Genomic DNA, 26232 nt, shown 5'->3' with positions numbered 1-26232 from the left:
TTGTTTAGGTATGTGCCGAATCCAGAAGACAAGTCAAAGAACTCCTCAGAGGCCTTTTAGGCACATCCCTGTTTAGCATAGCCTATAGCCTACATACTTGTTATAACATATATGTTATAAACATGTAGCAGCTGATTTTCAAAGTATAATTTCATTACTACTATAAGTGGGGTTTAAGAGGTGATGGCAGTGTGTAAATCGAGGACCCACATCCATCTCTTATCCCGTGTAAATCGGTCATAAATTTTACAGATATCCTGCAGTAAAATGACATTACTCCACCTCCCTCATGTTAAAATCAACTTAACTGGTAGAGAGAAAGTTTAGTGTGATGCTCACTGAAAAACCCAGCAACTAATGGTTACAGCATTTAATGTAGGCTAAAGAAAAATGACTTTGGGGGCTACGGAGATAACCTAAATAACTAGCATCTGGGTTTGGTTTTAGAAATGTAACCAGCGTATTACCCAGCGATTCCCAATGCGAAGTACGCCACGTTCAGACTGGTGTACTGACTTGATGAGTTTGACTCATGAATACGAGCTCCCGATGGATGGGTGCATGCCGTACGGCCATTTTGCAATTGGGACAGCAGCGTGGTGCGTGCATAATGCATTCTGGGATATTTGGCTGTTCACACAAGTCCACACAAATCATGTCCTGATGCATCCTTGATAACATGGGGGGAACAAGAACACATCCGGGCATTTATTCTGACTGTACTCGGCTAGATGTGAACTTTTGAATAGAACAGGACTTGGGCTGCAACTGATGACCACAGAAACACAAGTACAGACATGAGCGCAGACTGAGAATCCGTCAGTCTATTTTTAAGGGTCAATTTAAGTGAGGACAGAGTGGCCCCAAACTGGACGTCCATGCTTGTGTCAATTTGATTTTCGAAGAAGTACAAGTATCACTTAAAGAAATCCCCATAGACTGAATGCAACTGAGTAAGCTGTATGTATTAGTACCCACTTAGTGTACTTCTAAATGGCTTGCTCTGAAGGCTGTCCATCGTGCGACAGGGGGAAGCCCCCATAGTCTGCATCTGTAGCCCCGCCTCCAGGTCGAGCCTGCCTCGCACTCCTTATACGCGTCTCCCTCTGCAGACCTGAGCAGAACAGAGACAGACAGAGAGACACAGAGACACAGTCGGCCTGCACAGAGGAGTCCGTAGAGATGATGGCAGTAGTGAAGACGGCGCGGCTCCTCCACCCACAGCCCCTGGTCTCCTGGTCATGGACCCCACGCTCCTCGGCCGGAGCTCCGCTCAGCGAGGCCGCTCCGCAGCGGCGGACAGAATGAGGGACACGCGCCGCCGGCTTCGTCGCTGCTTTCTCGGGAAGCAATGACGGTTGAGGTTTTTGACTCGTTTGTTGTTTTATTGTCCATGGCTTCGGTTTTTCGGTGAATTTTAAAGGTTGTAGGCTACAGAGATGACAAAGATGGTCTAATTACAGCGGAGGGGGAGACAGAGAGAGAGAGAGAGAGAGAGAGAGCGCGCGAGAGAGAGAGACGTGTTAACGTTGCGCTGAGAGGAGACTTCTGTTGTGTGTTTCTCGGGCTAACGTGTAGCTAGCTCATGAGTCTGTGGCGAATTACAGCAAAAAGGAGGCATGAGATTCAGATAGCGGACACGGGAGCGCTCTCTTTAGTGCACGGCATCTGGTCCGAATCTGGTTCCGCACCCTCTCTGATCGGCTGTGTTTTAATATGCATTGTAACATATACACGGTTTCTACGCATTACGACAACGCTCCTTTCTTACCCATTAGCCCACACTGCTCGTACTGTGCCTCTTTAGTGTAGTAAAATAGCTCGTAGATAGATAGCTACCTACCGTAGCCGGCTATAGGTAGCTAGATTAGTTCACAGCAGTCTAATATGAAAGCGAGGGGTCGCTGACAATCATACAGCAGCCTATATGTTAACATAAGTAAACGTTCCGTCGTAATTTATTAATTTATTTATATATATAGATAGATATAGATATATAAATATATGCTATAATTAGGCCTATTAGTATTATTACCTATTATTTTTGATATTTCAACACGAGGTAGTTATAGAAAGACGTTTAACCGAGTGGGAGATTCATCACTGGTCTCCTTGCTGGTGATGGATGTCGCCTGTGCCTCGCCTCAGCGGCAGGCCGGCTCTCTGGCCGAAGCGCTTCAGTCCTCAGCGGGCAGGCCGGGCGCAGTGCAGCCGCCCTCTCCCTCGCCGCCGCCGGCCGAGGGCAAGCGGAGCTCCGGCGTGAAGAAGCACCACCACAAGCACAACCTGAAGCACCGCTACGAGCTGCTGGAGACGCTGGGGAGGGGCACGTACGGCAAAGTGAAGAAGGCTATCGAGAGGCACTCTGGGAGGGAGGTGAGCTCACAGCCTCTGTTGTTGTTTTTAACCTCGTTCTGTTTTTGCCTTTCATTTTTTTTTATTTTATTTTTTATTTAAAGTGAAAGTAAATGGAAGTCACGAGGCAGCGGGCGCACAGTGAGCTGAACAGCGGCAGCTGCTGGATGAGGCTAATGTGTTGTGTTTGGCTCGAGCGCCTGTTTCCCCCTCATGGGAATCCTCTCGTGCTCAGCGCGCGGCTGGACTCTTGTCAAGGATGTACGCGCGGGTGCGCGCTCTCCCCGTCTCCAAGGTTACAGCGATCCGCACCCTGCGCCTGTGTGGTTGCGGCGTTACACCTACAGCGTTACACGTGCAGCGCTACATGTAACCATGGGGACGGAGGACGCTAGGCAGAGCATTGCCGCGCGCGCACGACATAATGCTGGTGCGGCCAATGCCCACGGTATGATGCATGACTGCGCTGCAAGGTTGCAGAGGTCACAGGCTGCTGTTATGATGGCATAGAAAACGACCCACGAGTAAACTAATATCAGTACCATGTGGTAGATGGTAGCCCCCCTCAGACGTGGCCTTTGAAATCGCAGGTGTTTAGGGTATGTGGGTCAAGCACGGTGCGCCTTGTGCGGAATGTCCAAGTGACGTGGTCACCTCCAAACACAGCAGCTGACTGGCCAGTCGATCAGTAATGAGATGCCAGGCAGACGTGTGCAGGTTATTTCTTATTTTGATGACCTTAGATCACAGTTCCTTAGCCTGGCTCCAGCACTTGACCCCCAGTGAGGCTCTGAGCAGAGAGGGGGATTTTTTTTACGTGTGTGAGAGGGGGGCCAGTCGGAGAATCCTGATCTGCTCTGTCTGCTGGTATGTGTGTGAGTGTTCCAGATCCCTCTTTAGATGCAGCCTTATTTCACAGAAGGTCAAATACACGTACACACACACACATTATTATGGAGTAAACAAGAAGACAGCAGATGAAGGCACAGAGCGAGAATAAGAGATAAAGGCAGCCATAAAGTTGAGAAAGATGACATCATGTTTCTAGGTGGGGTGTCATAATCATAAGCAGAACTGCACGCACACCAGTGCAGCTCTTTCCCACTCTCTCATTTACACACACACACACATACATATGCACACACCCAAAACCATACGCATACGCCATATACTCAGTCACCCCTTACCATGGACTGTATTGCGCATTAATGAAAGTCTGGTCTTTCCCTGCGGGTGGGTATATGTGGTTAGGAGACCATGGACGACACATGTTTCCATAGCAACACGAATCACTGATGTGGTATGTTATGACACTGTAGCAATACCAGATCCACTGGGAGCCCCCTGAACTTTTATGATTGTGTGAGTTGCGCAGTCCTTGCCATTCGTTTAAAATGCAACACGCCCAGAGTGCTGTCTGGCACAGAGCTGTGTTTGCTTATACACCACCCACCCAGACCAACAGACACAGGAACAAACACAAACACACACACACATGGGCTGTAGTATGTTTCGGGCCCAGTGCCAGATTCAAGTTTATGTCCAGCTGGTGAAAGGGAGTGTGACTATTGGATAATGAAGCTAAAAATAAAGGAGCACTCTGGATAGAGAGAGAGAGAAAGAGAAAGAGAGAGAGAGAGAGAGAGAGAGAGAGAGATGTACACAAACACATCCTTGGCTGTCTGCATGTCCTGTTGACATTCAGTTGTTGAGTTGGAGTATGAATGTTAGCTGTGGCAAAGAATTACATCTGTATTTTGCACACACACACACACACACACACATACTAGTGTTTTTAGCTTTTACATGAATTTCAAGGTCAACTAGTATGTTGGACGTCTTGTTGTCATACTGTTGCCTGAGGTAACAAAACTCAAAATCAACAAAATCAGAGTGTTGTATTGTTTGTGTGTGTGTGTGTGTGTGTCAGTGTGCGCGCTGTTGTCCAGATCAGGAGTTATTTGTTTAACAGTGCTTACTTACCGTCCTACATTCCTGTGTTATCTCTCTCAGGGACAGAGGTCTCCTTAAAGTGCCTCAGCCTAACAGAAGAGCTAGGCTTTTCGAGATGCTACAGCCACAATGTAGTTTCAGTGGCTCAGAGTTTAAAGGCTCCACCCCAAATGCTGGAGGGTTGCTGGTGTGAATCCTAGGAGTCTCCTGCGGCTGCTGGCGCCTTTGTCACTGACCTTCCACTTCATATAGCTTGTAACTTCACAACTCTCTGTGCAACCTTGACTCAGTCACGTCCTCTCAGAACATTACTGTCGCCATCCTTACCTGCAACATTGTTACCTAACATGAAAGTAGGCAATGGCAATGGATTTGGGAAAGCACCCTAAAACCCTTACAGCTTTGCATTGAAAGGGAGGAATCGAACAACTCATTGGTTCTCACTGAAGTCTTTATGCATGTGAGAATCACTCGCATCATTTATGTCTCATTTGCTTCTTACATAAATGTTTATTTCTTGTGAGATTCATAGAGATAAAACTTGTGCTTCTTTTAAAAGACTATGCCCATAGCCCTGTATGACCTCAGTGGCGGACTGGATCACGTATCAGTAAGACAAAAAGTGCTGCTGGCTGACACTCGCAATTTATCGTAGGTGATGCATATCACAGTGTTGTTTTCTGAGGTTTTCTGAAGCTACAACAGACCGAATGCACCAGCAGTGACATATTTACCTACTATTTAACACTGAGTACAATTTATTTTAATTAATTGTTTCACAGACTGCACTTGTTTCAGTTAAAAAGGACAAATTGGGTTCTTTCTTAATAAAACAGGTAGTCATAAGGTCACTACTACTAAGTACTGACATATCCACACTATCCTCAAAAATATTGTGACAGGATATCAGTATACCATCATATTGTCCACCCTTACCTTCAGCAGGAGCACTATTGCTAAACACGTCATTGCTCTTTTTAGGATACTGTGAAAACAACCATGTACCTTGTGTTTGTTTGTTTATTCTAATATGTTAACATTTACATCCTATGAGCACTAGGGGCAGAATGATGCACATGTTATTTACATATATGTAATATTTTGTGTCAAAAATGATTCTAGAGAGCTTTAAATTCATAATGCACAAATCTGCGTTCCCTAAAAGCATCTTAGCAAAAAAATGATTCTTAAAGTGTGGAATCAGCATTACGCCGCACACGCAATGGGCCCACTTTCTGAACCTGGGCCCAGATTGGGTTGGGTCTTATAAATAAAAGTTCTCAAATGGAACATTTCCAGCATATCATACAAGAATCCTACCTCATCAGTATCAAAGCCACTGTATTAGTATTGGTATGGATCCATGGATGGTTTGGAACCATTCCCAGTACTAATTGGTGGCAGTGGTTTGCATGAAGAATGGTAAATGAGAACCATTCATTCACCCTATTCATAAGTTTATACACACACACACACACACACACACACACACACACACACACACACACATACTTCCAGGTTGATAATAGATAACAATTCGCAAGCATGAGCATAACTGTTTACATATGTATGTCTATACAAAATCTTAACAACCCTGTTAATTATACTATATGTGCCTAATACTAATGTCTCTAGCAGCATTTGACAATTGAAGCACGCTAAGTAGCTGATCTGTTTGCTACCGTTATGGCGTGTTATGCTGGCCTGTCAGAGGTAAAGATAACCACAGCAAACTGCCCCAAATGAGAAAACACAGCTTATACCATCACAAAGCATATTCTTCGTCATAAGCACTTCGTCGAGCTCTTGTCAGAGCACTCGCAGCGTGTCAGGCAGCGCAAGTTACCAGGCTAGGAAGTAAAGTCTGTTACTGACGTTTTGTCCGCGTGTCAGAATCATGCGATGAATATTGTTTATGGTACAAATGGTTTTAAGTATCAGGATACGATTTTTCATATCGCCCACACCTAGTGCAGGCGGTGTCGTAGTGAGTGTGTGCAGGCTTTTGCTCAGACTGGTACCATAAGCCCATAACCCCTGGCCTACAGGCATGCTGCGCTCCCTCCTGCACACAGATAGAGGAGAGACAGAGACTGTTATGCAATGTTTCTTACATTACTTTACCAGCTCTCCCTCTCTCTCTCTCTCTCTCTCTCTCTCCCTCTCGCTCTTTTTTTCATGGCCCTCCCCCTCTCTCTCTGTCTCTCTTGCTCTCTGTATTTAATGGAAACTGCAAGAAGGTCAAGGAGGTTCTGGAAGAGATAGTGGATATGACAGAGGGTGGGTTTGCATATGTATATGTGCATGAGTGTATGGTTTATGTACATTTCCAAAGTTTCACGAGTGTGTTCACACTCAATCGTGTGAACCTTCCCTGCGACTGCATGCCTTTTAGTGGTGTGCAGACGATGACTGGCTCTGTGTGTGTGTGTGTGTGTAAGAGAAAGAAAAGAAAAGGTTGTGGTGACAGTCTGACTGAAGGCAGATAGTGACACATGAAAGGCCATCTTAAACAGGAAATGAAAATGCCATGGAAAATTCATATCCTGTGGAGGGCTTAAGAAGGAGAAGAGCAGCAGGCAGGCCCTGGATTGCCATTAGCGCTGATTTAGTACCAGTGTACTCTATCAAAATCATCATCATCATCATCATGACCATCCCAGGGCAACGCACAGGGCACTTAATAGACAGCAAATAACTGTAACTACTCTAACAGCTCTCAGGCTTATCCACTAAGCCATGGCAGACAGAGCTAACTAACTGTAAACACGCACATGCGTGCTGAGATTTACTGGTGGAGAGCAGAAGCTAGGATGTGGGATGCTTAAACAATTGCCTGGAATGGAGGACATAAGGTTTGGATAGCTAAGTGGTGGAGTTACATTAGTTGACTAGACTTGGATCCTAAAAGACAGGGGAAAGGACTGGTGTCCATTAAAGTCCTAGTCTGGTCCGGATGTTTTGATAATGTATTCTTTTTCAGGCTGTTGGACTTGCTGTAGGCACAGGTTCCTCAGGTTCCTCACAGTGGATTGGTAGCAGGCTTTTTTTAACTGAATTTCAGCATCATGTGAATCTCTATCTCGTTTTTAGATAGGAAGAACCTCCTGGATTTGCTTTTTTGATTTTCTCTCTCTCTCTCTCTCTCTCTCTCTCTCTCACTTATAGCAAACTAAATATATGTAGCTTTTGGTCCGTTTTCTGTTTTTGTGTCAATAATACCTGGAGGCCTTATTATACCAATGTGTGTAGTTTGCTTGGACTGACAGTGACTGAAAGCCCGTCACAAGAGTGTCCTTGTTCCATTAGACCATTCATTTGTCCAAGATTTATAGTATTATTTGAGCTCTTTTAATCTTAATGTTTGCAATAATATGGTCTGGATTTATTAACTAACACTAACTAGCTGGCATCAGCTGTCTCTTTTTGGAATACCAAGGCTGGGCTGATGCAGAGATCTGATATATTATATGAGCACATATGCCAATACTGATACAGATAACATTTATATAGGGGAGTACAGTAATAAAATAACAATAGAATAGTGATATTTAAATGGGATATTATATTATATTATAAACTTTCTCTGCTTCCAGAATACAATAAATACATAAGCAGTTATTGGCTTAGAATATCAGTAAAATATGACCATCCATCCAATGCCAATATTCAAGACTACAGCTCTTTTACAGTAAAAAAACTTGATTTGATTATATTGAAGTGGAATTGGTGCTATAGGAGCAGTATCCACACTGGGCCCCTCTGGATCCTTCGCATTCCTACTCTCTTTTTGTGAGGCTGGCAGGAGGCACATACCTGAGCTGTAGATAAACTTCATGAGGTAATGGAAAACAGTTCACTGTGGCTTACCAATAAAGACCTTAAGATTTTGCAGGATTTCAACCGAGCGTGCAGAGAATGGGCCCCATTTATGTATTTATTTATACTTTTTTATTCCACGTAATCAAGTTTTGAGCCATTCCGGTCGGGTTTCCTTATAGGGATGTGCTGGATAATTTACCTTCGGCTCTGCGAGGCATGTGGTTTTCGTTTTTCTCGGAGGAAAGCGGCACTCTGGTGCGCTGGGCTCCTCCTTTGGCAAAGGCTACAGTTGTCTGTCTTCCCATCCTATCATTAGAGCAGAAGAGATGATTCACCGACAGACTTGCAGCAAAGACAGATTGGCAGAACTTATACTGTGTCATTAAGTTCTATACTTACAGTATGTGCAGTAAAAGCAAAGAATTCTGGGAGGTTTCGAGTGACTACGCTGAAGCTCCGAGTTCTGATCTGGTGAAGTTGTAGAGACTGAAGAGGAGATCTTCACCAGTTCAATGTTTAATTAAGCAAGGGTCGATCCTTTGGGAAGATTGCAGTTCCGTTTTTGTGTTTTTGTGCCACAGTGATGAACATCAAGGCACTCAGACAGTATGTTGCTCTTTTAAAAATGCACATTGAAAGCTGATACGTGTTCCTCACTGCCTAACCTAACTTCAAGTCTATTATACAGGCTAGGCAATATATGGTGGCAGCAAGGAGAAAGACGTGATGAAAGAACTGTGGCGTTTCCATTGTTTCACTAAACCAACAAGGCCGACTAAAGTTACTCCAAAACTAACAGGACAAGGTGTAAGTGTTTCCAAACATTTAAGGGTTAAGCAGTTGGATTCATCAATTCAAGTGCTTCAGTCGTTCACTATTAAATGTGCATTTTGGAAAGTTTTGGGAGGTAACATCCCTTTCAGAGAACAGTCAGTTTTCCTATGACGAAAGAAAAGCCTCCTGGTTTTGAAGCTCGAATAGGATATCCTTTCTCCCTGTAAACGTTTTTAATTCCACTTCACACTGTTCCGTCAGCTCTAAAAATGGTCACGGAGCACATGGGTGGGAGTGCAAGATAGGCCGGAAATCCCCGCCAGCACTTCCTTTTCCCAAATGATATCACCCATCAGTCAGAGCTCTCCCCCCTCCACCTTTCAGAGCTTAAAATATAAAGACAGAGCTTTCCACTACTAGCTGAGGGCCAGTGTGTATTGAATATCTAAGAGCAAGCTTGCTGTTCTAGTTTCAGCTTCCTCATCCATAGATTCTTATTCATCAAGACATGAAATGTGAAACTAAACCCCGTAACCAGACTCAGAGAAGTTTGATTTATCTGACTCCTACACTACCTGTATTCCCTAACCTGTCCTCTCCAGTATGCGGGCGAGAGATTCAATAACCCAAGACTTTCCTCTCTGATTACCCCAGAGACGCTCTGCTGTAGGTGCATTTACATGATGCCATTAAGATGCATTTCTTTAACAAACGAATCCACTGTAAAGTATTCGGATATTGAATTTGCTAAGAAAATATGTCACGCTGATCAAATGTTGGAGGTCAAAAGCAATGAGATCATTTTAAAATGATGGAGAACTGGAGCCCTCCCAGGATTACAGACTGTTCACAGGGCCTTAACTTTATTACACTGCGTCAGGGATGTAAATTCTGGACATTATACCCTTACGTTAATGCTAATTCATCTAGAAAATCTTTACTTGAGCTTGGGGAAACATGTACATGCAGAAGCAGGGAGTCTATATGCTCCCTAGCCATTGGAACATGTGGTATCTGTTCTCTGCATTGCAACCTGATCCATCAATTAGAGGGGAATCTGTCTTGAGTCCTAAGTCTCAGTGAGAAAGCATTCACCAATCCTCATTGTCCTCAACAGCAGAGTAAAGTCACAGAGAGGGCCTCAATTACTGCACCCTGTGCCATGCTCGTTCCCAACCAGAACACCTTAATTTTCTCTTTAAGGAGGCTTGGAAATGACACAGTGAGTGTGTGAAATGGCCAGGTTTGAACTATAGGCCTTCCTCTTAAGGGCTGAGCTTGCTGGATCAGGCCCATTCCTCTGTCTCCGAGCTTCAGCCGAGGTTAGGCAGGGTGGTTTGAATTTCTCGCTGTGTAAAACCTAGGGGCTTAGCTGTGAGGCATCAGTTTTTAACTTTTCTAAGAACTTGTATGTTAGTTTTGAAACGGAATAAGTCATATTAGTTACTAAATAATGAATGTTAGGATCAAGGACTAAATAATAAAACTGCAGTTTAAGGAGTTAGGGTACCATCTACACTGCTGGACATTTATTAAGACTTACAATATGTAAAACGTATTTTTATTTCATGTTCATTTTCGGTGATTATTCATTTCTTTGGTTTTGCTTCATATCTATTTGCATGTAAACACTGCCATTTGAAGTCCTAAAAATTTATTTTGGTAGATTTGTTAGTTGTGGGGCACAGTGCAATATCTTTTCATGGGGCCCAACATCCCTGGCAGCACCCTTGCATTTGCTACTACACAGCAAATCCTATTTGTAGGTTTGTGAACTTGTGAATTTGAGTGACTCTGTGTCTTAACCTCCAATGGAAGTCAGTGCAAAAAGATTGTATTATTAGTCACTTTGGAGCATTTCTAGTAGTTCATTCATCATAATTCTGACAGAATGCAAATAACAACGTCCAGATTCTTTCAGTTAGCGACATGATAATTAGGAAACCACCACCTTTGGCCTCCTTGTCCCACATATCCCACTCTGGACACACTGAGCACAAAGAGGCAGAACAATTTGCCAAAAGTGATCATAAAAAGAAAATTGGCTGAGGGCATTGATGAGGCTGCACCAATGCCTGAGCAAACGGACGGCGTTAGGCAGCTACTTAGGGGCATCAAGTGTGAAGTTTCCATGCTCAGAACTGATATACTTGCAGAGTTAAACTTACAGGGCACATGAACAAAAGCTGCAGAATGTTGGAGACTCTCGGACTGAGGTAGACACCCATGTCACTGCTTTAGAAAGTCTGTGTTCTTTGTTGATGTAATCTGTTGTATTCATGTGTATCCACATTGAGACTGTCAACCATTGTCTCAAGGCAGATCAGTGAAAAAGTTATGTAATGGCCTTTGTGCAGCTTGATGGCTAAGTTATGGGCTAAATCTCTTCCTCTATTTCATCCCTGCAGGTTGCAATAAAGTCAATCAGGAAGGAAAAGATCAAGGATGAGCAGGATATGGTTCACATCCGTCGGGAGATTGAGATCATGTCGTCGCTCAGACATCCCCACATTATCTCTATATATGAAGGTTTGTCTGTCTTCACAATCATTTGTCTGTTCATCTGTCCAGCCGCCCATCCATCTACCTCTCTGTCTATGTATGCATCCACTTCTGCATCCAAGTTTTTATTTTCAATGGTTAACATATCACATATCCATAATACTTTTCCTCATAACTGCACACACACTTTGAAAATCTGTACTGCTTAAGTGTGCCTCATAAATTCACCTTCTTCTTTTGTATGACACTATGTCATGAATCTCTCCTGTCCGTGTGCCAGTTTCTGTGCATCCTGTGTTGTGTGTGTGTGGCGTGATGGAAAGTTTCACAGTGAAGATGTCACTGGTAGATGTCAGCCATCACTCCTCCTGGATGTTATTAATCATCTGTCTGGCTGTGTGTACTTTTGGAAATGTGTGTGTGGTGGAGGGTGTGTGTGCATGTATGTGTTTGGAGGCAGATGCCTGTGCCTTTGTGTGTGCAGAAGTGGGGTGTCTGTGGGCAACTTTCCACACATCTAAGGGGTCTCTTCTTTTTTCCCTTCCATCTTCTTGATGTTGAGGCCAGACATCTGCTGGTGGTTTCAGACAGAGCAGCTGGGAAGCAGACTCGCTTCTCGGAGGGAGAGGGGCTTTCTGCCTCTCGCTCGAATGCACTAAAGTGTCTGTGACTTGGCAATGAATTAAACATCATTTTCCAATGAATAAGTAATGACCTCCTTTTCGCTAATAATGAATTGCTGATACAGTGCCGTACAGTACTGCTTCTTTTTTCTGTTTCCAGTGCGCTAATATGCGCATACTTAAGCCGCATGGGTCATTGGGTCTCGGATAAAAATAAACAAAGGAGTGCCTCTGAATAATAGCCGGTGTGTTTCTTACCTTGGGGCAGTGGTTTCTAACCGTTCCCTGCACATTTTGAGCGCTTCCATTGCTCTAGGCAACTCACTTATCCTCAGGATGGAAATGTTAATTAACTTTACAGTTGGATAAAGTGTGCTAGAGTAGGGGAAATGACCAAAAAATGCAGGGCAGGGGTGTTCCAGGACCGATGTTGGGAATCTTAAGGGCGTGATCTGTGGTGCTTTAATGGCACTTCACTGTTATGTCTGTCTGTCTGTGCTTTTTTCCATTTTACTCTCTTTGCAGTATGGGTGTTACTGCGCCACGTCAGGCCTTGGGCACACACCGCATTAGCTGACTTTGCCATTTTCTGCAGATTCTACACAGAGACTGTATTTATTAAGTGGTGCACATCTGAAGAGGAACTATATATGCTTCTGCATGGTGTCATAACTCAGCCCCAGTTGTGGTTGGCCTGGCCCAGAGTCTGAAATGATGATTAGGAGAAAACACCCCCCCAAACGAGCCTCTAGAGTCTGGCTGCTTGGGCTTTTTTTTGTCAAAAGCCATGTGGTTTCTGGTGTATCTTGTTAAAACTGTGTTTACTGTTGTGGGTTGGCCTCCTACCAAAATATCTGTAGATGTATAGACACACCGAAACGTATATCCGGCAACACCCATGTCAACCATTAAGTGCATGTGTGAGGCAAAGCTGATCCAGATGCAGAGTGCGAATGGGGAATTCCCTACTAATCACAACCTAGCCCACTAGCACACATGCACACTAGCTAATGCTTGTCACTCATGAGCATAATTCATAAGACAATCTTATTTACAGTGCAGCGCCAGCCAAGAGCCTCGCTCATTCCTTTCTCCCCTCCAGTCTCTTTGTCTAGAAGCTCCAGCTAAAGTTTTCTTGTCTAAAACTTCAGCACTTCCAACACTTGCACCAACCCAGAGAGAGGTGTCTGCACTACTTGGGTTCAGCGCACGCTCCTGTAGTGCTAATTATAGCTCTGCTACCCAGTCTGGAGCTGCGCGTAAGTGTTATGGAGCCTGAAAGGAGTGAGTGGCACATGAACAATGCACAGTAATTGCAGCGCTGTAAGTAGAGCAGCTGAACAAAGGGGCAGAGTGACGAGCGAGTGGAGCTCAGCAGCCCTCCGCTAGCCAAGGTTATGTAATCTGGCTAATTATCTCCCATGGAGTTGAGAGAGGTGGGGATACAGGGTCAGAGGTTACAGTTAATGAACATGCGTGCATACACACACACACGAATGAGACAGCTGAAAAGTCTCCCCATGTCATGCCAGGTCATGGACTGGGCGCACCTCCAGACGCAAAGCTTCCGTCCCAAGGGAACCACAGAGGATGATTTTAGCACAATTCACAGTCAGTCAGGATCAGAAGGGTGTTTTAAAGAGACTTATAAAGAGGAGTTGTGAACCTTTGAAGAGTCCCCGGCCATGCATTCGTGCCCCTGCAGGGTTGCAGAGTGGGAAACAAGTAAGGAGGCTGGAGGTCAAACACTGAACATTCCATTGCACTTTCATTCCAGCAAAGTGTTCTGTGCCTCACACTCCCATGCAGTTATGGCAATGCACCCTGACCTCAAATAGATAAACATGAAGCCTGCTAATGCCAGCGATAAAGCAGCAATGGCCTATTTAGATAAGAAGGCTTTGTGTGTCTCGGGTTTATGGAATATTTGTTGCACAGTCTGAGACACAGTTCAGGCTAAAAGACCGTAAAAGACACCTACCATCACTCATAGAAGCCTGAAGAGCATGACTCCCAGAAAGTAGGCACCAAACTATCACTGGGTTGATGCACTCAAGTTTTGGGTGTCCTTACACCCTGCCTTAATCCCAGACCATTATCATATTTTTCTATTTAAAAAGTTATAAATATGCACCTTTCCTCTGGAAGTGTAGTGATCTGGGTAAACTAAGGTGCAAAACCAGATCTTAAGCGCCATGCTGCACCCCGTGTAGCTCTTACCTTTTTGTCCTTGCCACAACCTTGCTAAAAACCACCAGCCACACTCTGCGTTATATAATGAGTAAGAAAAGGGGTACGTGAAAAAACTGACAAGTGGCTTATTTGGAGACGCAATCAGTGCTTTGGCCTTGAATCGTGACCCCTCATCAACATGCAAACAGTTTCTTACAGCTGTGCTGTGGAAGCTAACAGCAGCCTGCTGTATTCCACGACATGGTGAGAAGTGCATGATTTACTGCAAAAGGAACAGTGGCACCGTGTTCTCTTTCCTAACAGCCTTCTGTTCCTGTGCTGTCTCTTTCTGCTGCATTCGCACAATCCCAGAAAGCCAAACACTTCCTGCTTTGGACGTTTCGTTTGGAAAAAGCTGCACAGTGCTTAAATCATCACACACAGAGATGAGATGCGGGACTTCAATCCAAGCTTTATTGTAGTAACAATAAGCCTCCTTATGTGGTTTATGATCTGATCTACTGTGAGACTGTGTAACACATCTATAAAAGTGGACAAAGGTCTAGACAAAATACAGACGTATCTATTTGATGTATTTTTATCCAGCATTAATTCATACTGTGAATTTGTGATTACCCAACAGTTCAGCAGTTTGAGGCAAACTTGCAGTGATGTAGGAATACACATTGCATAATGTTAATTGGTGAGCTGTAAGTGTTAGCTACATTAGCGTCATAGCTGTAGTGTAAAGCTAAGAAAGCAAAACTGTGTCTAGGCTGATTATCTACATTTGTGCTAAATTGGATTTTCGCTGACTCTTGCTCTAAGACTCTGGAGGCATGTGAGGCGTGGAGTGGGTGGATGGATGCAAGCTTTAGTAGAGTGCCAGGACGTGCTTCTCTCCCTGGACGGGTGACAGGCTCAGCCTGCTGGGGCACACCGCTGGGCGGGGTGCTTCTTAAAAGCAGATTTGGGGATTTTGGGACAGAAACAACCGCATTCTGCTGCCTGCAGAAATCGCAGCGTTTCACTGTAATTTGCTGTGTTTGTTGTCGTTACACCACGAGCTGGTCTCTGGCTTTACCCTGAGTCTCATACTCATTAGTGGTTTAAGCCATGACCCTATGAACTCTGTGAGCTGCCCTGTCCAGAATATTTGCTTTCTCTTTATTTTCATATGTCTGTTGAGTTTTGAATGTCTCTCATTTTTCTTTTTTTGTTTTGACCTCAAGTAAAACTTGGGAGGTTGGTAGATTTGATATTTTTGACTGTGGGCCTTGTTTTGAAGATTGCTGCCGCAGCTGTGGCTGTACTTCTGTCCATCTGAACGTTTGTCAGATGCTACGCACCATATACTTATTACATGACATGCTGTGTGAGCACATCCAGAGAAATACAGGGCGGGTAGATCAGAGGTTTACTGCCTTTTATTTAGGCAAATGTTGTTTCTTTTTAACTGAAATATCTCCTGCCTGTTGTGTGTTGCAGTGTTTGAGAATAAGGACAAGATTGTGATCGTGATGGAGTACGCCAGTAAGGGGGAGCTGTATGACTACATCAGTGAGCGGCGGCGTCTGACGGAGAGAGAGACACGACACTTCTTCAGGCAGATTGTCTCTGCTGTGCACTACTGCCATAAGGTACCATAACATAGATGCCCCTAACCTTCCACCGCCTTCTTCTTCATCTTCCTGTTCTGCCTTCCCCCTGCTCTTCCCCCGCCCTGCCTCGTGACCTCTGTTGTATACTCGGGCTTTTGTTCGCAGCAGCACGTGTACTTACTTAATAAAACTCGGAGATGCGCACACGTAGAATACGTCAGCTCTGTGAGCATGTTGTCTTTGGCCCGCTCACATTCAGGAGGAATCTCCGAGTGACAGCCTGATGGGAAGCAGCTTCACTTTCTGAGTCGTGCGTTTAGTCGTTTGGCTTAGCTTTCAGCAGAGTAATATGCTAGTCTGTCATAGAGCATGTCCTCATTTGGTGGTTTGCCCAAAGCAAGGGAGAATGGAGCAGGCCACACGTACTGCAAACATTCTGCCTGTAAGCAGTCTCTGGGATCTTTCCGCTTTTGTCTTTCTGTCCGGTCTTTCATTATTGTTTCCCTCCACGGATCAGATCTCTCCCCCCATTTCCACTGTGCGCATAGGCTAAGACCTCCAGCAGTGGCTCCTTCCCTTCCACCGCATTCAGTTCAGAGCCAGGTCCCACACAGACGCAACACTGGGTGGGCTGCACTATTGACATTGACATCTACAGCTGAGAGAGGAGTGATGTCATTTCCCTGGCTGGAGAAGCTCAGTGCTGACCTTCGATGATTAGGGTGGGACTGAGTCACTATCATCACCACTCTGGGCATCAGCGCTGGCACACTCGCACTTGTAGGTGGGGCTGAGATGACACAGGACGTGCCATGCTTAGCCCCCGTCTCTTGGCCCATCTGCTCGGATTGGAAGTGCGCTGAACATGTGTTCCCCTTTTGTGCCGTCCCAAGTTGCACTGTGCATAGCCACATCGCTAATGAACTCGACTGCGACGGAACTCGCGATCCTAATCTCCAACGGCTGTGCTTCTGGCCCTGCTTCCCACATGTTAATTGCCGCTTTAAAAGAAACGCTAATGATACAGCTGAGTTTTAATCCAGAGCCGGTGTGAGAACACAACTCGTGCTAGTCTGTAATTACAGATGTGCGTTTATGGCGCAGATGTTTGTTGGTTGATCTCAATATGTTGCCTATGACCTCAGTAGATATAAGAGCGTGGTGTTGTCCAAGAAGCTTGTAGTATTTACTTAGCTACATGCTTTAGCTGTTAGAACATCGAATAATCCCTCATTATCTTTGCCTGTGGTTCCAGTGCAGGACTTCTCGTAGCTGGGTAGCGGTGGGTTATGGGTTCAAGAACTTGGCTAAGAACCAAGGGGTCATGGGTTTAATCCCAGCTTTTAACATCTGCTACTGCTGTTGCTGGAGGGAGTAGGCACTTAAGACCAAGTGTAGTCAGGACTGTTTAGGCAAACGCATCAGTGAAAATATTCAAATTATAACTATAAGCCAATGTTTTCTTTCCCAGAATGGAGTGGTGCATAGGGATCTGAAACTGGAAAATGTGCTACTGGATGAGAACTGTAATATAAAGGTGATAAACTCATTCATTTTTTCATTTGTTTAGATAGCTTAGTCTTTTCTCTTAAGTGAATAATGTAGTTGCATCTGCCCTATGAAAGCAAAAGTACATCGTAACCAAGGGAAACTGTCTCAACGTATTGGCGGATAATTTAGCATGTGCCGCTAAGTAAGCAAGCAGTATAATATGCCAACATAATGAGAATTTTAATTGATTTACTAGTAAAACTATTCAGAAATAAGCTAAATAATTTGGGCACAATCTAAAAATGACATATTACATATATTGGCTAGATTTAGGATGATTTATCCTGACTAGATGTAATTACAATGCGTGAGGAATGTATGACACCTGATTTACACTGTTTTACACATTTTCAAATATTTTTGCCCTCTCTGTCTGAGCAGATTGCTGATTTTGGGCTGTCCAACCTGTACCACAAGGACAAGCTCTTGCAGACATTCTGTGGCAGCCCACTGTATGCATCTCCAGAGATTGTTAATGGAAGACCTTATCGGGGCCCTGAGGTAAGACATTTTGCATTTACACTATATTTACGTTCATTTATTAGGCAGACACTTGTTCTTTAAGGAGCTTACAAATGAGGCAAGTACCAAAAAACAAAATGATACATCTACATCTCTCAGTCTTTATAGTGTAAAGGTGTAATGGTTTCATAGTGTTTTATTACTACACCTTTACAAGATAAAATCCTCCTGCAAAATGCATACGACCAATTTAAAATGTAGGCAAGCCTTGTGTTACTGATATGGTACATCACTGGAGAGAGCTTCACTAATCTCTAGGCTCTTCCTTTCTGAGGGTGTGTGTGTGTATGTGTGATGAGGCAGACAAAGAGAGTTACTGAAGCATTATGCTGCACTTTGATAGGATTATCCTGCCTCGGATCAGACCCACAAAGCAGACCCTCACTCTCCCCCTGTTGGTCTAATATAAGCAAGTCTTCCAGTTAGTGTTCCAGAATCATCAGTTACTGAACTAGAATCAACTACATCCTCTCTCTTAACTATTTTGGATGCGGTGTGTCTCTGAGTGCTAATCAATGACAAGAGTCCCCCTGTTGTGGTGATGATAATCGTCTCATGCTAAAAGCTATGACTGATTTGAAAAGAGATTTGAAAACTGTAAGAGATGTTTTTTTTAGAGATCCACTGGCAAGGAGAGTTTTCTCTCTGTCCTTTGTCCATTTTTGTGGTAGGTAAAGAGAAAGAGAGAGTCTGGCTACACACGTTCTGTTCTGTTTACAAAGGAATCGTTAGGCGTTTCCAAAATGCCAGACTGTGGCAGTTGAGTGTTCTATAACAAGTGCAGGCCATATTTTTAGACTCAAAAGCAGAGGCTTTCAATTTGCTTTAATTTGCTGCAATTTTCCTTTGGGTACAAAAAAAAATACAGCAACTGAGAGATTGTAATCAAAATTACAGTACTCTTATGGGAAAACCCACAAATTACAGCCAGCAAGAGGAATAAATAGCACACACAATGGCTGTGTCACCTTGTCATGATCAGAATCTCTTCATTCTCTGTCCGATGAGAGGAAGGCCTTGAGCAAAACAATTTGTGAGGAAGTCTAATCACTCAAGACTTGCTATCTGATTTCCTGTGACCCAACACCCATACAGGACCTGGCAAGCCTTTGTGAGATGGTTTGTTTAATGAGGAGTTTGTGCGTATAAGAATCTCAAAGCTGCCATCTGCTTCCATTAGCCCCTTGTACCTTCTAGCTGCTCTTCCATGCTCCTCCAGTGGGGCTGTAGGCCTTATGTAAGTTGCTCTGTGTGTGCTGAGAAACTTACATAACCGAAGGTCCAAAAAGCAGCACGAATTGACTGATAACATAACCGCTCCTTACCTGAGAAGTGCACTGATTCACTGCGTGCTGACACTTAGTCTGGCTGTCACAGGAAAAGAGGACAAGAGGGCTATTGTACAGCAGCCACCATGCCAAAAGCAATAACACAAAAAGACCTGGCCATGCATGCATGACCAGAGGAGTCTTTTGGCCCTCAAGTGGTATCTTATCTTGAGCGTGTCTGTTTCTCTTAGGCAGTGTGGAGTGTGGGATTTTTTTCTGCAGTCTTTTATACTGCGTATTGTCCAGAGTCAGCAAATGCCAGTGTTATCTCTTCCCTGCAGGTGGATAGCTGGGCGCTAGGAGTGCTGCTCTATACTCTGGTCTACGGTACAATGCCATTCGATGGGGGAGACCACAAGAACCTTATCCGCCAAATCAGCAATGGAGAATACAGAGAACCCACCCAATCATCAGGTACAGAACTGTTCTTTAAAGATCCATTGGATGCCTTTGCGGTATAGAGAGATGAGGAAAATGCCATTATCCATGTATTCACTTAAATTAGACACAGTTTTGCCTTGTTCTATGAAATTATTATGTTGGAAGTGCTTTGTTTTTTTGTATTTTTGGCAAAGAGGTGTGACAGATTAGGCCATGGGCCGCCAGCAATCCAAATCCTTGTGTTTCTGGGTTAATTAGATGCTCCCTGCTTTAATTTAATGATTTAATATATGGACATATTTATGGTGTGTTCTTGTGCTGGTGGTCAATGCATGCTATTTGGCTTCAGTCTACAATTACTGTAGCTGATAAATGAATTATCCTAAAGTGTACATAACCGCATGCTTTTCCAGATGCACGGGGTCTGATTCGCTGGATGCTGATGGTGAACCCAGATAGGCGAGCCACAGTGGAGGACATCGCAAATCACTGGTGGGTGAACTGGGGCTGGAAAAGCAGTGTCTGCGACTGCGAGACCCAACGTGACACCGGATCTCCCATGCTGGCTCGCCTCATTGACTGGCAGAGTCGGACAGAGCCACGAGGCACCAAAGGCGCTCGGCCCGAGCCGCTCCAGCTGGTCCGCCAGCGACTGAAAAAGTCCAAGAAAGAGAACGATGGAGGGATGCCTCACTGCAACGGCGAAGACAACCTGGGCCTGAAGAGACCGAAAGGCATTCTGAAGACACGGCCAGCAGAAGAGCAGCACTCTCCCAGCCTGGAGGACATCGAGCTGGTGCCCGCGACAAAAGAAGCAGAGAGGGAGTCGGGGTCTGCGGCCGGACAAGAGGAGGAGGAGCCAGCTCTGACGGGAGGCTCTCCAGCTAAGATGGTGCCCATCCTGCCGAAGAAGGGCATCTTGAAGAACAGTCAGCAACGTGAATCAGGGTACTATTCTTCTCCAGAGCGCAGCGAGTCCTCCGACCTGCTAGGTGGGAGTATAACTCCGCTTATCGCCAGCTCGCCACCGAAGCGCGCCGTAGGTAGGAAGGGCATTCTGAAGCGCAATGGCAAATATTCCACCTACAGTGCCATGCCTTCCATGAGCGTCCTTGGGGAACCGCCATCTGGCGACTCTGGTTTGTCGCGCAGCCAGAGCCGCCCCTCCAGCATTGTGGGCGAAGACAGCAGCGTCCTGACCAACAGCTCCTTCAGCGGAGTTGACTGGCCTCCCATCGCCCCACGGCCAAACATCAGAGGCTGCGTGTCTGCGGAGAACCTGCTCCAGCTGGCCAACTTCAAAGGGCTCCAGGCGGCGCCGCCCCTCCACGGAGGAAAATTTGGCCGAGGGGCGCACGGACAGGGCTCTCCTGGGGACAACAGCAGCTTCTCCCTGCTGGGAGACCTGGATGACATGACTCAGGTGTACCAGCAAGCCCTGGACATCAGCAGCAACCTGTCGTAGAGAGAAATAGAAGATTTTGTGAGAGAAAGAGAGTGTGATGGAGGGTGGCAGAGGGGAAAGCGTGAGGGTGTGATTTGCTTCGTGTATCTCTGACGACCAGTGTTATGCTGGGATAATCTGATCAGGAGACTGAACAGATCGAATTGGGTTTATACACCACCGAACACACACAAGTCACACCGATACGAGCTTAGTATAGTAAGTGTTCAAGTAGTAGGTCAAGTAGTAGTTAGTTACTCCAGCCTGCTCTCGACCCTCACAAACACCAGTGCTGAGTTCAAATGTTTACATGTTCAAGCAGAAGGTGAGTTAGAATCACACATAGACACCACACAGTGGAAGGCTCTGAAGACGAAAGACGAACGAGAGCCAAGCTGAGTTTACAAAAGCACCTTAAAACTCACACAGAGCACATGTTGTGATCTTTACTTCCTGTAAAAAAATGAAAAAAGAAAACCAGGGTCTTGCTCAAAAAGAACTGTCAGTGTCAATTATTTATTAATATTTTGCGTAGAGTTAGCGATACAGAACTGGTGTGGTCTGGCTGTACTGGAAGAGCGGGAATCTCAGTCTCTCCTTTAACCCAAATGGAACTGACATATATAATTATTATGCTGTTTAATTAGTAATAATCAGACCGCATACACGAGACATGAGTTCTCATGCATATATATATATATATATATATATATATATATATATATATATATATATATATATATATGATGACAAACTCTCTTACAGGTATTATATCTAGACTCATTTGTATGGGAATATGTAGAAAGTGCCTTTTTTTATTCATATGAAATTATGTATGTCATTTCCTGAAACGAAATGTGGAGAGAGATGGCAGTTGGAGCCATCACCAGATGTGCTGTTCTATTTTGTATTGAATGTTGGGAGACCCAGGACCTCAAGAGTACAAGGCCTTTTCTATTGGCACGTTTACCACCGGCCACGTTGGTAATGTTGGCTCAAGCCATCAAACCTCTGGTCTTTGCAAGGCTTTCAGTGACTTTACTTAAAGATTGACGATTCAGTGGCAGGCGCTGATCCTACGTGAAGATGAAAGGGCAGCTTCTAAAGCTCCTAACCCATTCCGACCTCTCTGAATCCTTCACACAATGACTTTGTTTCTGTCTGTTCTGCTGCCCTGTCTAAGGTCTTATCCTCAAAGGCTTCAAAAGGCCTGCCTGTGTGTGACTGACTCTTGGACGGGTGCTTATGCATTGTTTTCCTCTCTGGGTTTGTGCCTGTGTGGGTTTTTTGATTGAACTGAATTGCTTTTTAAGCCCTCTGGACATCTTCACGTTAGCAGGCCTTTTTTCTTTTTTTTTTAAACAAGTAGGTAGCACTTTCAGACGCACTCTCAGTTCTGAGGAATGTAACAGGCTAAAACAGGCAGTTTAGACATTTCCACTGTTTTTTTCCCCCCGCTGAAGTCACTACTTGTGTATATCCAGGGCTGTTGTGTCCGGCAGGGAAAACTTCGACTCACTGATTGACAGTTATGAGGACTCACTGATCACAGTTCACTAAATCTTTTTTTTCTGTCATTCGGTTTGCTGTGATCTTTGGAGCGCTGACCCCACAGAGGATTAAAAAAAAAAAGTAGGTAAACATGATTGTTTTCAAAACAGTGATGATCCGGTAAATTCCAAAGGCTGCGGTGGCATGTTTGTACTAGAACTTGTCCTGGGTTGAATGTAGAGGTGCTTTGCTGTATTATATACTTAAATGAGTAGGGCCTAACATGCTAACATGTCCATGTGGGGCCTGTATGGGTGGCCTAACTGGGAACCAGAAAGTTTTGTCCTTGGGTTCCACGTTAAGCATCAGGTTTTGCCATCTGGGTTGTGCACTGCATGCAGGGCCTAGATGGGACCCATTTGAGATTAAGGTGGGCTGTGGGGCCAAGTAAAAACGCATGTACAAACCCACTCAGAGCCCATGCCTGGCCCATTTGAGCCCCACGTGAGCATGTCTGCTGGGTGTACTCTCATCATTGCTTTTAATCTTAGATCAGAGATAGTATGCCCGTTAACATAGCCTTAATGTGGTACTGAGTTTATGCCTAGAGTTTGTTGTAGAAGGTAAGCGAGTGTAGATGTCGGACGGATAGAAAGATTTAGAGAAGTGTGTGAATAGTGGTAGGTACGAATGTTAGGTATGATGCGTTTCCAGTAAGCTGGTCTGGTGAATGATTTACTGGAAACGGAGGTGGCAGCTTTTAATCCCGCTGCATGTTAAGAAAGACGACTGTAAGTGTTGACGTAGCACGATGAGGTAGGTAGAAATTCAGAAAGTAAGTGGAAAGTGTGTTTGTTTTATAGTTCTCAGTGTCTAAACGTTGTTTAAATGTAGAGAAGATTGGTTCACAGTTCCTGTTTGTGCACCCCCCAGCAAAGCACCATCATCATCTATTACAGTGAAAAGCAGAAGAAGCGCTGCAATAGATAAATCCCCCAAACCACGTATTGAGTCCCCAAAACAACAAACCGACCAACATCTGTGCAACATATGAAGGCAGTTTGTGCAGCAGAGGTCCTGGGTACTGCGAAAAATGAGACACCCTTTGTGTATCGTATTGTATTGCATTTTTGTATTGCATTGTATTGTCAACTGGATTCACAGTGAAAAAATTATACTATGTTAGTATTTTGTTTTTATTATGCTTCAGTTTTTGATTCTCCAAAATATTGAATCTTTTATCATTTTATTTTATTTTGTTTTTTTTTATTATTATTTTATGGCAGAAGCGTGAATGTGGCGCTCACATATCCAACCGGGGGCCGAAACATCTGACGCTTAGTAAGAGTGCTGGTCTTAAAAGGAGGCCAGCTTCTTCCTGTTCATACACGGTAATCAAAGCCACTGGTATGTGAGAGGAATTGATCCTAGATCAGCATTCATGCAGTCCCTCGTCCCAGTGCTGACTGACACAGCGATAAACAGATAGTGGACATGTGCAGGGTTCAACAGCCTAGTAGAGGTACCATAAGCTAGGGGACTTCTCACCTACACAGCAGAGAGGCTGTAGCAGCTCGTTCATCCTAGGGCTGCCATTCCAAAGATGCCCTCTGAAAGGCCGCAAGTGGTTTAATCCCACATTGAGGTTCAGCTCAGGCTTATTAGTCTCTGCATTGCTGGTGAACTCTGCTGGAGGAACCACTAAGAATCACCGTAAAGTGCCATTGTGCTGCCATGGTTGGTCAGCACACAGTTCACCTTCACCACACAGTGGTTGCAAAGAAAGGACGAACGTCGACGATTCGATGAGCTCCACACACGCCTTCTGCCGAACTGGAATTAACTGGTGCATATCTGTTAGTTAGCAGAAAGTCTACTTATAGGAAAACTTGACTGGATATTGTTATTGACAATTAAAAATAAGATAGTATTATTATGTTATTTAAGTATTATTTTTGATTATTTTTGTTACGATTCATTACTATTGTCGGCCAGCGCCACAATAATCGTTTTCTTTATTTGCCTTAATTGATTTTTAAAAACCTGGACTGCCGAGGTGGTTTTTGTTTCAGTGCCTTTGCTATCTTTTATGATCATGTTTCATTTTTTTGATAATGACAATTATAACAGTTGTGTTTTTATACTCTATTTATTGGTGGTGAAGCCATTTTGCTTGATGTAACGCCACTCCATGCCTCGTCTAAGACTGTGTGGGAGCGTGTTTAGATATGAGTCACGATTACATGAAAGGGCAGCGAGAGAGTAAGGGAGGAAGAGAGCGAGAGCATGGGCTGCAGTTATGTCATTGTGTTCTACAGGCATTGGTTGACTGTTTGTCTGAGGTGCTGAAGCCTGTTTTAGATGGTAAAGCTGAAAGAGTTCAGTTGCTCAGCGTTTCTTATGTATGGCAAAACCAAGCCACTGTAAAACCAGTTCAATAAATGGATCATTTCAAAAGAAGCTTTTGTATCTCTGAGCTTTTTTGTTTCTTTCTTTTGTTGTTGAAAGTAAAATCTAATACTACGCGACTTTCGTCACTAGTACTTGTGTTAGAAACGCAGCTCACAAGAAGAAATGGTGAAAGTTAAGAGCATGCCAGAAAACAACAGAGAGAAGGGTTTCACGCATCAACAACATGTTCTTAAACCTTGTTCACTTTGAAGGGAAAACCTTTGGTTGCCTCTGTTTCAATCTCAACAGTGCAAATTACAAAACTGTATGTTCCAAAGATCCATAACACACACACACCTTTCACACTCCCAGGCCTTTAGTTGGCCATTTTAAACAACTGGAAGTGAAACACTGGCTTGTTTTCTGTAAAGCAGGAAAAGCCAACGTGAGGAGGACTGTAAAAATGGCATGTAGAAAAGAAGAAAGAAGGAAAGAAAGAAAGAAAGGAGAAGGATCAGGCCACTGTTGGAAGGAGGAGTCAGCAGTTGGTTGGTTGCGGGTGGGGGGTGGGGGGGTGCTGGCCTGGGCTGACTTTAATTCGATCCACATTTGCAGCAGCGGGTGGAGGAGTGGGCGGCTGGCCTGCTGCGGCTCTCTGGAGCCCTGTGCAGAGGAGCAGGAGAACACTTCTGGCTCGTGCAGCACGAGCAGCACGACGCTCGGCCAGAAGGAGAGAGAGAGAGAGAGAGAGAAAGAGAAAGAGAGTCCAACAGGCCTGGCTGTGTTAGCAGAACCAATCCCTGAACAGCGTAATGACCTTCTAACTGTGGATTAAGAGACTGCATTCACTCGTGCTGATGTAAGGTCAGCTTTATTGTGTTCCACAAACCTGCCTTAACCCCTGAAACCTCTATTAAAATGGGCCCACGTGTCAGTTCCTCACTCTCATGACTACATGCCTTACATTTAGCAGAGAAGGAAGTGTACAGCTATATTATAATATCTTACAAAATCCATATTCAAGTAAAATACTGCATAAGAAGTAGTAACAGGATCCATAGAGCTGCACAGGAACCTCCAGCATCTCTCCGCTTAGAAACTGAAGTTTGTTAGGTTACATTATTCTCCTTTGGGAATGTATTGGCCTAAGTAGTAAAGTAGTAAAGCTCAATTTCAAAACAGAAGGAAGTACTGTTGATGTAGCGTGATGGGAAACAACACTGCTGACTTTGTCGCAGATTAGGGCTCAGTTCCCCGGCTGGGCTAACACACCGCACTACACCAATAAGAGTTTTTTGGGAAGACTCCTAACGCTACATTCA

At 44.5% G+C, this 26232-nt stretch overlaps 1 protein-coding gene across 1 annotated transcript; it reads left to right on the top strand.

Annotated features, from left to right (window-relative positions):
* The first annotated feature begins 1075 nt into the window (after window positions 1–1075).
* nuak1b (NUAK family, SNF1-like kinase, 1b) lies at window positions 1076–24979 on the top strand. The gene is made up of 7 exons (XM_072672374.1): window positions 1076–2376; window positions 11313–11433; window positions 15690–15841; window positions 17274–17339; window positions 17735–17854; window positions 19485–19617; window positions 19998–24979. Exons 1-7 carry the CDS (start codon window positions 2122–2124, stop codon window positions 21047–21049), a joined length of 1899 nt encoding a protein of 632 aa, XP_072528475.1. The 5' UTR covers window positions 1076–2121; the 3' UTR covers window positions 21050–24979.
* Window positions 24980–26232: the final 1253 nt, after the last annotated feature.

This window comes from Salminus brasiliensis, chromosome 2, assembly GCF_030463535.1.
Source record: "Salminus brasiliensis chromosome 2, fSalBra1.hap2, whole genome shotgun sequence".
Taxonomy (NCBI): domain Eukaryota; kingdom Metazoa; phylum Chordata; class Actinopteri; order Characiformes; family Bryconidae; genus Salminus; species Salminus brasiliensis.
Note: the sequence above shows the minus strand (reverse complement) of the source record. Positions and strands in the feature narration are given on the sequence as shown.